This window comes from Micropterus salmoides, unplaced genomic scaffold, assembly GCF_014851395.1.
Source record: "Micropterus salmoides isolate LMB-PRFRI ecotype aquatic unplaced genomic scaffold, ASM1485139v1 Ms_hic_scaffold_5, whole genome shotgun sequence".
Taxonomy (NCBI): domain Eukaryota; kingdom Metazoa; phylum Chordata; class Actinopteri; order Centrarchiformes; family Centrarchidae; genus Micropterus; species Micropterus salmoides.
In genome coordinates, this window is record NW_024044237.1 from 26,211,121 (window position 1) to 26,223,357 (window position 12,237).

Consider the following 12,237-nt stretch of genomic DNA (forward strand, 5'->3'; position numbering starts at 1 on the left):
ATTGGGGTCTTTTACAGAAACAAATCATGCCCGTCTTGCCAGCATAGAATTTATATTGTAGAAGCAACTTTTATATCAGTACTTTACTATGGTGATATACTGTGTATGCATGCTTCAGCCTCAGTGTTGAAGCCTCTTGATGCAGTCTATACGCTGCCTTGTGGTTTATTACTCGTGCCAATTTAAACACACATCATTGTCTCTTGTATACTCTAGTGGGGTGGGACTAATACATAAACTTCCCAGCTATCTAACATCTAAAATAAATTGGAAAGTTGGGGGTTATCAGACTTGTGATGTTTGTGTTTTGGCCTGTAAAGAGGCTTTTGACTTGTTATTGCTCTCTCATTCCTTCCCTCCCCTCTGCATCTAAAATCTGATACAAGAGCTATTCAGTTTTAAGTGCTATTCATTACAGCCCACTGAAAATAGCATTCATCCATGGCCTCTAAAGAGAGAAAGACTTTCAGTTTGCTGTCCCCGTGCCTCTTTTTCAGAATCTGTGCTTTTACTGGCAGGTCTTCTCACCAGACCAACAGACTATAAATATGACCCCTCTGAATGCCCACATCCTTTGCCCCTAAAATAAATCATGTGCCTCTCAGCAGGAGCAGACGCACAGCACCTACCAGGACAGTCCTGTGTGTCTACACAAGCTGCAAATGAGACAGGCAGAGTTCTCAGATCACAATCTATACCAACACACATACACCTAGAGACAACAGGGAAGAGTAAATCTCTGAAGTACCCTGGGAACTAAGCACTGCTGGCTCACCTCAGGGCTCTAAATAACTGGATGCCAGCTCTGGCCCCGCGCAGGCCCTGTCTTGCCTTGTCTGTCACTCCTCTTGCTGCTGGCTGGCCCAGAGCTCTGTAACAGAGAATAGGAGCCAGTGTGGGGACCAGGGGGACTGGAGCTCATCAGAGGGGTTGACTCAGTCCTGCCTACTCCCTCAACGCTGTGGGTCTGGCACTCTGCACAGGTGGAAAACGGAAGAGGGTGAGTGGGTAATCATGAGGGTGTTGGCCCCGTTCTGCCCACACACACAAAAAAGCACAACCCACAACTATGGCCCTCTTACCAGCTTGTCGTGTGTGGTTTTTTGAGACTGTCATCACAGAGCTTCAGCAATGAGAAACACAGACGGGGAGGAAGAGGAAAGAGAAATACAGAAAAAACAGGACCCGTGCCCACTCAATTCAAGTAAATACAGGCTGAAAGCTCAAAGAAGAGGCAAAGACCTTCAGAGGGAAGAAGTGTTTTGGTTTCATGGTGGACCAAAACTTATTCCAAGACTACAAAGTAGTGAGCAAATTTAATGTGTCACAGCGGTTGACTAAACATGAACAAATACATCGTACAGTTTGTCTGTTTACTTCTGCATCTTCGATGGTATGTGTACCCAAATGGAGAGTGAGCAAACACCAAAACCAACTAACACACAAAATGATTCACATGGAGCTCCTGAGGAAACAGGTAGACAAATTCATTTGGACGCAAATCGCCCTCGACTTCTGCCAGTCTGTCAAAAGCCTCACCCTTCCCAGGCATTATCCGCGCCATATTCTTTCCTTCCGTCTTTAGAGGGATGTCAGTGTTGTGAATGCCTAAGCTGGAAACGAGCTGCAGTTGTTTTCTTTGCAAAAACACCTGTCTAAACAGCAGCAAAGCCAAGGGCAAGTCTCGCCTGTCAGTGTCGGTGACAGCTCTTGACAAAAATTCAGCAGAGACAATTCCTAAGACGTCCACTCAAGCGAAACAATGCACGTGTGCTGGAATGACCCCAGCTGCTTCGCTCTCCATTAAGTCTCAGAGTTGTTTGTAGTAGCTCTGCAGCAGACAGTGACATTTAGCAACACCTAGAAGAAGAAATGCAAGATATTCCCGTAAAGATACAGTCTTTGTTTCGTTTGTCTCTGGTTTTGAATGAACTTAATTCTTCTAAATACACCGGCGGTTTCATTGACACAGACTCAGCAAAAAAAATAAGAGGCTAAACTCAAAACCAGAACCCTCTTGCAATCGTGTAACAAGTGATTAATTAATACAGCTTACAAACAATTTATAAAGCCGTTTGTATCATCTTTCCAGAGTGGATTTAGGGGCTGTTTCAGTGAAGATTTACTGAACAAAGACCAGGTGGCTCATTAGCTACCAGAGACTTAGGTCTGTATAGAGGGGGATCTCTGGGATGGTCACGTTTCAGTCCTTACACTTAAATTTCAACACATGGATCCTTAACCTGTAATGCCCTCATCAGCTATAGTCATCGTCATCTGCTGCTCATTTGAGCACCTCCTGGGTGAGACTGAGCATATTCATAGAGCTCGTATTTTGGTAAAGCTATACTATTGAAACTAACATCTTTTGGATGTTAGATTCACCTAAATACATTTTAATACTACATTTAATGCAATTTTATACATTTTACAGTAATACCTGCCAAAGTATGAATGTGGGATGAAGAGCCAGTAGGGACGAGATATGGCTTAGAATATATTTAGATTACTATACTTAGATTATTATAATATAATTAATCGAAGTAACGCGACTTGGACCCATATAAAGAGCAGACAGTGGATTCAACAAATTGAAAATGATTAACTCATTTAGGTTTATTTAAGTTTTTGCTCCAAACTCGTCCATTATGAGACAATGAATTTCTACTGTGAGTTTGCTACAGGTCTGATGCTGCTGACTGAAACTCCACAAAAAAGATTGAACAGCCTCTTACACACAATCCACTGTAGCAAAAATCGAGACATACTATTATTAATAGAAGTGAATTACTCCAAAAAGAACATTATAAACAAATGATTTATTGACAGATTCATTGCACAAATTATGTCTTGTTTTCCATGTTGCATTTTTATTGAGAATCATAAAACTGTGTCTGTTTATGACGTCAACTAAACACTGACTTTAAACTGTACATTCTTAATGTTTTTTTAAAGCGTACATTTTGTTTACGTGATCAGAATTTACAGGATGAGTTCTGATCATTTCTAATTAATGACAGAAGCTTTGAAATGAAGCAGCGGTTTGATTTTATTGTACAAACATATTTTTACACAAATGGCGGATATTTCATTAGGCGGACACCTCATTAAATTCCATCATGCATACATCTACTATCATGTAGAAGCTACTTTGACTTGTTAAACATACAATATCCCAGCTGTCTCTAACAATACACATACTGTCAAGCAGGCTATTAAAATGTGATCAAAATGAAGATCCTGTGAAGCATTTCATGCCTTATAGCCAATCTTCAATGCAATTTTCTGTTCTATAACGGACAGTTGAATAAGGCTATGTAGAGACCTCTACTAAAATGCTGCACATTTCAGCTCAGCTCATGTTCAGCTTCACACTCAGGTACTTCCTGAGTCATATTCGTCTAGCTTTATCAACACTTTATTAACAAGGTATCTAAACAGTAATGTCTCATAATGTGGTAATGTAAAGCTAAATAATCAAATGCGTAGTAGACTATACAAAAAAACATCTGGAGAACAAAGATACTATGTAAGAGATGTATTTTTTTGGGAGGATATAATCTGAAGAAAAAAGAATATAAAATGTAAATTGTGATTGTAAAATTTAAATATTTCTATGTAAAATAACAGTACACAGTTCACGTCACAGCACTACTAGTGCAAGCCCCTAATTGGCAAATTGAAAACAAGAGATTCATTTCAGTCCACTACAGCATTTGAATGCCTATTTCCCTCCTGTTCAACTGAAGAGCACCACAGACAAAAGAACATCACAAAAAACATTGTATAAGAGGGCATTTGGTTTAACCTCCCAGTTTATGTCCCATTAACTCTTCCAACAAATCCACTTTGCAGTTGTAGCAACAGCTTTCAGGTGTTGTTGTTGTTAGAAATATACTGCAGCATATCTAATCATTGAAACAAATGCCCCTAATAGCAATGGCAGAGGAAAATGTACTTGTATATAAAAATATTTTCAATTACCAGAGTGAATGATTACCATAGTTGTCCTTCTTCTTTAAACAACCAGCTTCATACTAACACATAAATCAAGTAATCACTTTTTTAAAAATTAAGATGAATCATAGAAGTCAAATGAGAGCCACGTGTAAACTTGAAAAAAATTGGAGGTCCCGTTTGTTTTTGGTGAACCCACAAATAAATCATTCCTGCTAAATATCCAAACTACAGGCCAGGGCCACAGTCTGTTCTTCAACTCACCCGTACAACTGACACGCAGGAATACAGAGAACACACTCACATTTCATCCAGTCACCCCAAAGATCCTGAAAGAGGAATACTGACAATTTTACATCTTTAAGAGTGACTCTGTGTGTGTGTGTGTGTGTGTGTTGGAGGGGGTCACTGCACCACACACATGGAGCTGCGAGGGGGGTTGACTGTCCTGGCCACGGTGTCCTGACTGTAGTTCACAATGTCTGCCTTCACCACACGCTGAAAGGTGGAAAGACAGATAAACACACATGGAATTAAAAAGCTGCCACAACAATAAAAACATAGGCTCAAACCATCAACCTCCACCCACGTCACAAATTAAAGACCGGCACATTTTAGAGAGGAGAAAATATATTTTAAATGATATTAGCTGTTCATTACGGTGAAGTAAAGCTTAGAGCTTATTACTTTATCAAATCAATTAGGGATGCACCGAAATGAAAATTCTTGGCCGAAGCCAAAACCGAATATACTATATATTTTTACCACTGCATAAATTAAATAGTCACAGTGCTTCCACAGGATAAAGTCGCCAACCTGCCCGACAGCTCCGGTCAGCTCGCACTGGTCTGTTTCAGTGGATTTACCATAAAGGCTTGAATATGTGTGCACTCCAAATTTAGGTGCGGCTAGCTTAATCGCCTTCTCAGAAACAAGTGTCTGTGTGAGACAAGTGAAAAACTGACTGTTTGTTGCCTTTTCTAAGAAGTCAGCCACAGATGGAGTGGATGTGGTAGGGGACAATTCAGCAGAACAGTGTCTGCAAACGGCGATTTTTGCGTCTTTCTTAGACATTTTAAAATGCTTCCACAGTGTCAACGGAATTGTTCGGTTGTTTGTTTTTTTTATATATTTTTGCCGATTAATTTCAGTGGCCGAGCATTCGGTGCATCCCTAAATCAACAGTTCAGGAATAGATGTCCTGTGAAATACACTTCTTTACTTTCTTACAGAGAGTTAAATGAGAAAATCAATACTACTTTCATGTTTGTACAGTAAATATGAAGCTACAGCCAGCAGCTGGTTAGCTTAACTTAGGACAAAGAATGGAAACTGGGTGAAACAACAAGCATTACACTCTCCAACATTAACAAAATAGACTTACCAGCTAAATAAAGCTAAAGCTCACTGATCAGCATGTTATATCTCATTTGTTTAAAAATGTAAGTGTTAAAACAACACGTTGGGGTTATGTGCCAGACTATTTCTTGGCCACGTGCAGAAACATGTCTTCACCATGAGACTCCAGGAAGTCTTTATGTTAAGCTAAGCTAACCGTCTGCTTGCTGTAGCGTCATATGTAATGTACACACGACTTCCATCTTCTGATAAAACTCATAGCAAGTAAAGTAAATAAACATATCTCCCAAAAACTATTACTTCAACAATTCTTTGTACATGGCTCAAAATCCATGCAATGATTTTAAGACACTAGTCAGAATATTTGTGCTCTCCCGTCCCAAGCTGGTCAAGAGGTCAAACTGGAGTCATCTCTGTTGCCGCCACAAAGGTTTTTCTTTCTACATCACTTTCATGAAACTCAGAGAAACACACATTGCTTAGATTCCTAAGACACTATAGCAAAATATTGTCAACTCCATGTTAACACAAGATACCAACATTAAAGGTGTTATTAGCTTCTATTAGTCTGATGGGTTTCTCTACCTTTTCTAGAGCTCTAATCTGAACCACAGGCACCACATACATCCACCATGACTGCAATGTTTACTACAACTACAAGGCAATTGTTTTCTCTTTCTAAGATCTATGACAGATCTACTGAAAAATATCTGCGTAAAAGTGGAGACATACTTCCAACTATTGAACAGAACATATTTTGCTTTGCTGGCTGTTCTCTTGTCTAATTGGGCCTTCATCCTGTGGGTAGTCCACCAGCTCAGCTTTCACAATCCTCTGAGGAGGTTCAACACGTCAGAGTAGTGGAGGCATGGGAGAGGATGATGAGAGGAGGATGAAGAGTGAGAAGAATGGAGACCAAAGCAAAGTTAGGGTGTGGACAATGAATAAGAATGGATGAGGGAAGGGTCGCGGAAGTGAGAGAAATGGGGAAAAAAGTAAGAAACAGACCAAAAAAGTGAAGCATGACAATAATGCAGACAGTTAGCTAGCACAGGAAAACATCCATCTTTGGGCCAAAATGACTGACTTTAACTTTTAAATAAAACATAAAACTATGACCCAAATATCTCACATGAAACTTAAAATGAACCTAAAACTCTATAAATTAGGGCTGTAATTAACAGTTATTGTTAGTATATTAGTTGATAAAAATTCAGAAAATATCATGATGTCCCAAAACCCAATGTGATTGTTGTTGCAGCCCTAGTTGGCACTACAGTAAATTGTTCACATTTGATAGTATGTCGCTTTCCCATTAATAGCTATGAATACATGATAATGGATAGAGCCAAAGATTAAATAAAAGTGTGCCTGATGTAAATCCCTCATCATTAAAAGTAATCAGTAATTCAGTACACTGATCTAATTTTATGTTGCCACTATAAGCCCAAGCTATATTTGTTCCTCTGGATCTTTTAGCCACTTTATCCAAATTTTCTGACCAATATGGAAATCTTTACACCTTTCTGAGCATTCAAAGCTATACTGTAAGCTAAGACTTAAATCTACAATGTAACTTTCTATTGGGGCAGCTGGTAAATTTTATGAATACATAAGATTTTGCTTCAGTGGCGTACATAATGAACCTAATTGTGCAACAGGCTGTTGGACTCTTTGCTACATAACCAAAGACAAACAGACCACATGGCTGAAAAGCAGGCCCTGGTTGGCTGTCTGATTAACGAGCTGCCGAAGCCTGGTGTTGGAGTCAGTGAGTGATCCGTGGCCTCGCTATCTGATCCAACAGACAGAGGACCATGACGGAGAGGGCTGCCAGGCAGATATAATACTGTCAGGGGTTGTGACCCTCATGTTCAGCTCTCTAAAGCTGACAGCTGATAATGAGGCTTCACTAGCCCTATGGCTATACCCAGAGCCGTGAACTGCGCATCTCTATATTCGTGACACAAACTCAGTGTGTCAATGTTTCTACAACATTATACAACAATAATGTATTTTAATAATTTGTATACAGCAGGGGGTTTTCTAAGTGCACTATATAAAAACTGAAACATTAGTCAATTAGTCAATAAACAGAAATTTAGTCTGCAACATTCCCAAGTTCCAGCTTCCTAAATGTGAGGATTTTGTTGCTTTTCTCTATTTTATATCATTTTAAACTGAATATCTTCAGGTTATGGTCTGTTACTCGGACAAAACAAAACATTTAAAAAGGCGTCACTTGGCCTCTGGGAATCTTTTAGCATTTAAAAAAAATATTTTCTGACATTTGTAGAGCAAACAATAACTGATGGAGAAAATAATGTAAGATTAATTGATAGTGGAAATAATACCTATATACATAATACAAACCAGTAGTCATTCAGTATGTACTGAATGTGTTAAAAATTGGTAAATAGAATAAAATAGAAAATTGCTTTTCCTGATATCATTATGCTTTGAAATTTCTGGAAACATCTTTTTTTTGTTGAAATACTGTTGACACAAGTATTCTGTGTACTTTTTGTCCCCACACAAGCACAATATATCAGGATTATCAACATAAGGAACGTGTTTCTTTTAGTAGCAGTCACTTAATATTGATTTTGTAAATGTTTCTTCATCGCCTCCATGTTAAAAAAATTTCTGCACCACTGGTGTCATGGTAATGTAATGTGACACCATGCCTCATCTAACGTTTGGCTGTTTTATATTTTCTGTTTACTTAAAGGGCCATGTATTAGTGGAAAAAATGGCTTATGACTGTTGTTACAGTCTGTAAATTGTTTCTTTGCCCCACACTGATGCAAAAATAAGTTTGTCAGTGATTATCTTACTGCATATTACTCAGTGATTAAATAAATCTATGTCATAACCATTTAAGGTTTTATGTCAAGTACTTAAAAATATTAAAAATAAAATATGTGATATGTGTCACAGCAATCCTTTTGAATTTATTTTGGATAAATTGTTATATTAATTAATTAGATTAATCAATTAAAAAATTATTGTTAGATACGGCCCTAGTGGCCACCATAATGAGGTCACTGCTTTACTGTTACAATTGTATTTTTCTTAGGAAACTGCATCAGAAGTTTGTATATATACAGATCTAAAAAGCACTTCACAATGTCAAGTTTTATGTGTTTCTGTCAACTAGTCTTAGCCCCATTCAATGAGGAGCAAATTGGATCTAGCCTCTCACCCTGCTTGATTAGCCTGGATTAAAGCACTTTGCTTTATTGACAGAGCTATCAAGGGAGGGGAGGAAGACGAAAGTAGATGGACAGCTCCATTAGTCGATGGTCATTTTCAGCTAGTCAGCAGCAGTGTTGGTGATGGGAAAGGGGCTTGAGAATTTGGCTAGTCCTTCCCTTACATGCTCTCCCTTCTCTGGGGGGCCTGACCTCTCTGTAGCACCCAGGCTCATCAACCACTACCCAGCCAGTGTGGCTCCAACCGGTCATATCAGACCCAGGATTAATGCCTCTGGGGGAGGTGACCTTGTAAATCCTACAGCTGCCACCGCTGGACACCTTGTTCTGGCTGGCAAGTTGAGAGCCTGTTTTGGCCCAAAACGGTGGGAGATAAACCAAATAAATCAGACAGCCAATCCTAACCTCCTACAACTGCCTACCTTTAACCTCTGACTTCACGCGTTAATGTGGTCAATGTGGGTCTATTTACAGATGGGCAATGTCAGTGGCAGGTAGACCATCACAGGAGGCAGACGTAACAAACTCATGTTTACACAAACTCCATTACAGTGTGTGGTGACCTCCTTTGACCTAACACACTCACTGTGACCTCCCTTAAGTCCAGGCATAACATTACACATAATGCTTAGAGAGAGGAACTCGGAAAAAAATCACCAGCTACTTTCACCCTTCCCAATCAATAATAAATTTAAGAGCAGAGTGATCCCTCAACAGAGGCTGGTTAAGCAGAGAAAAATAAGTATACATTTTTTATCCTAGTTTGAAGCAAATAAGCCATTTAATATGTGGCTGAAGAGGCAGCTGCATAGAAACGGTGATGAAATTTGAGAGAAAAACTTTGATGGCATTATGGCTCACCTGGGACTGCTCTATTTCTGCTTTGTTTAACTTTACACCAAGAATCTCAGCAGCCACTCTCTGGAAACAAAGGTACACCTGGAGAAAGAGATAACAAAAAAGTAAGACATGGTAATTCTTCTCAAAGTCCTTCTGTACTCCACAGTTTTATCATGACTTGGTGAATCGGCTTGTACTAACCGAGTCCCCCGACTTGGCCGATACAAACTGACTGATGAGGCCGTTCTCTTGGCAGAAACGCTGATGTTTGTCAGCCTTCACTGTCCTCATGTGCTCCAGGTCAACTGTGGATGAAACCAGTGTGGCATGTAAGAAAACGTACAAAAAATAGATAGATGGATTTATACAGTGGTAATACAGCCCTCTCGCAGGGTTAACTGTCACATATCTGAACATAAACAGAAAAGATAACTGTTTACACTTGAGTTAAGATGGAAGGGGATCTGCCTAGTGTAGTGCACATAAATGCACGTGAAAACAAAGCATAATTCAGTTGTTATGTTGCTTTCAAACCGCTCAATTACTGCTCAATTCAGTAGCTCCAAGCTTCAATTCCCAGCTGGTATTAAAGTTTGATGCGACACATTCCTCAATGTAAACCTACTACAGTTGAACCCCGAAGCTATGAACCTCTGTTTGACCCGAAACAGACAAACCAGCCCAGCTGTGGAGAAATGCTTTAGAAACAATACATGGATGACCAAAGTCTTCAGGCTACATTCACAGTGAGAGTGTAAATGGAGAAAACAGTTTGACTTATTGTGCCGGGCCTTTAAGGTGGGCACCCTGGCCCAAGAACTGGGGCTGTCACCTTCACGCTGATTTACTGTAAGCACACAATGACAGCGCCTTCCTTTTTAGCTATTGTGATGTGCATTTGACTCCTGTGCAGCGATACTGGGTGCTTTGCTTCTCTCCTTCCTCACTATGGGGTCATGCTAGGGTCGATAAGGAAGGTCACCTGGGGGTCTTGCTGGTGAAAGCAATAGCTACGCTCTTTATTTCTGGCTTTGTGCGGAAAGGCGGCCACGCCCGGTATCTGGTGCATAGATGACTATGGTAGCTGGAGGAGGTCAGGCTACTGTACGGTGTTGCATTTCTCTCATCCCCCCGAGTTTCACTCTTTGTGTGAGGTTTCATTGAAGTTGTCAAGGATTTACCCCGTTCACATGCCCCTTTGTATGCGTGTGTATGTGTGTGTGCGAGTGTGAGGAAGGAAAGGAGGGCTGATAAAGCCAGAAGCATAGAAAGAGAGAGACAGATACATAGAGAGGAAGAAATGTAAACACTGCGCTAATCCTGTATTATTAATATCTCAGTAAGTCATATGACCCAAAAATGTTAAAGGCCAATCCACAGCGACCAGAAAATACATTTGGAAAGAATCATTTTAGACTAAAACGAATATTACCATCATCATAAGTGACATATAAACACAAACCTTTCTGGGCAAGGGCAGACACTTTTACAACTACTCAATGTCCAGGGCAGACTGTCATGTCTCGGCCCGTGCATAAACATAGCTGTCTCATAGGCGTCAGCAGGTTATTAATTCCAGTCATTAACAGCGGAGGTACCCAGCATGCTACTAGAAGTAAACACTGCTAATCCTTTGGATCCTGCACACTTGGGAAAGGTTATCAATCATGTGTCACAGTCAGATTAGCCAACGTTAACATAGTGACTCAGGAGCTAAGGAAGGCACGTTACTGTAAGAAAGAAAAAAGATGTACAAGTGAGTGAGATGAGGAATCCTGCCTGTGGGCATGAGGCATCAAGGGCAGGGGAAATTTAGTACTAGGCCGCAGGGAAAATACAAATAACAGCAATAAAACTAAAAGTGGCAAAATGTAAGCGTGCTTGCTTACATTAAAATGTGCAGGTGCAGACCCTGTAAACAAGTTAATAGTGTTAATGCTAATTGTTTGCATGTGAGATGTTGTATGGCAGTTTAAGTTGAAACACTTAAAGCAGTTAAAGTGTCAGTCGAAGCAATGAAAGAATATGAAGTGTCTGTTGAAGTGTACTTAAAAAAGTCTTACTTAAAAGGCTTTTGGCATTTTAGTTTCCAGTTCAAGCACTGCAGGCAGTTGACTTTTCAGTTTAAAAACACAGAAAGATGATGAATTTTCAGTGTACAAATGTCAAATTACTTGTAAACAGTGAAGGCATTTGAAATTTCAGTTAAAGTTAAAGCGCCAGAGATGTACAACAAGCTGCCGAAGCCTGGTGCACTGTAAATAATTGTCAGTTGTTACGTAAGCAGTGACAGCATTTGAAATATCACTTAAAGAGTAAAAATGTATTGAAGTGTCAGTTGATGTGTAGCAGCTGCAGATTTAGTTACTAGCTGCCTTCCATCTCTAATCCAATCTCCATCTTCCAAATTTTCCATTTTCTTCTGAACATTTTATGGTCAAAGTGCGCAGAAAAAAAACCCTGAAACAATTCCATGACAACTTAGCAAACTTTAAGATCATACGATATGAATGAAAGCCCCAGAACATCTACTAAATGGACCTTGTGGTGAGGTTACTTTGTCAACATATTCTGCTGGAAAACTACACTAAAATGCATAAAAAGACAATCCCCAATTTTTTGCACGTTCTCGGTACAGTTCATGACTTTGAAAGCAGCTCCTTTTAGTCACAACATAATAATGTAGGTGGGCCCACATTCTCACACATAAGAATTTTGCAGCATGTGGCATCTGTCTGTGTACTGAATACAAGACTAATCCCACAGTTTTAGTGTTTTGCTCCATTTTTCTCCCTAATGTACCCATTTCTACTTATCAGTTCAAAACAATCTTCCTCAGATGATCTGGTTTCCCTCTATTTCTGTC

The 12,237-nt window shown here is 39.7% G+C and overlaps 1 protein-coding gene across 2 annotated transcripts in view; it reads right to left on the reverse strand.

Moving 5' to 3' along the window:
- Nucleotides 1-2,851: 2,851 nt before the first annotated feature.
- rab28 (RAB28, member RAS oncogene family) overlaps nucleotides 2,852-12,237 on the reverse strand; it is a 30,522-nt gene continuing 21,136 nt past the window's right edge. The window contains exons 5-8 of one of the 2 annotated variants that reach the window (XM_038699802.1): nucleotides 9,573-9,676; nucleotides 9,393-9,470; nucleotides 4,379-4,455; nucleotides 2,852-4,286 (exon numbers count right to left, since the gene is read on the reverse strand). In XM_038699802.1, coding sequence (XP_038555730.1) covers nucleotides 4,265-4,286; nucleotides 4,379-4,455; nucleotides 9,393-9,470; nucleotides 9,573-9,676 — 281 coding nt within the window. In that variant the 3' untranslated portion in view covers nucleotides 2,852-4,264. Of the gene's footprint in view, nucleotides 4,287-4,378; nucleotides 4,456-6,039; nucleotides 6,151-9,392; nucleotides 9,471-9,572; nucleotides 9,677-12,237 lie in introns of those variants that run through there. The other variant, XM_038699803.1, reaches the window with a different exon arrangement.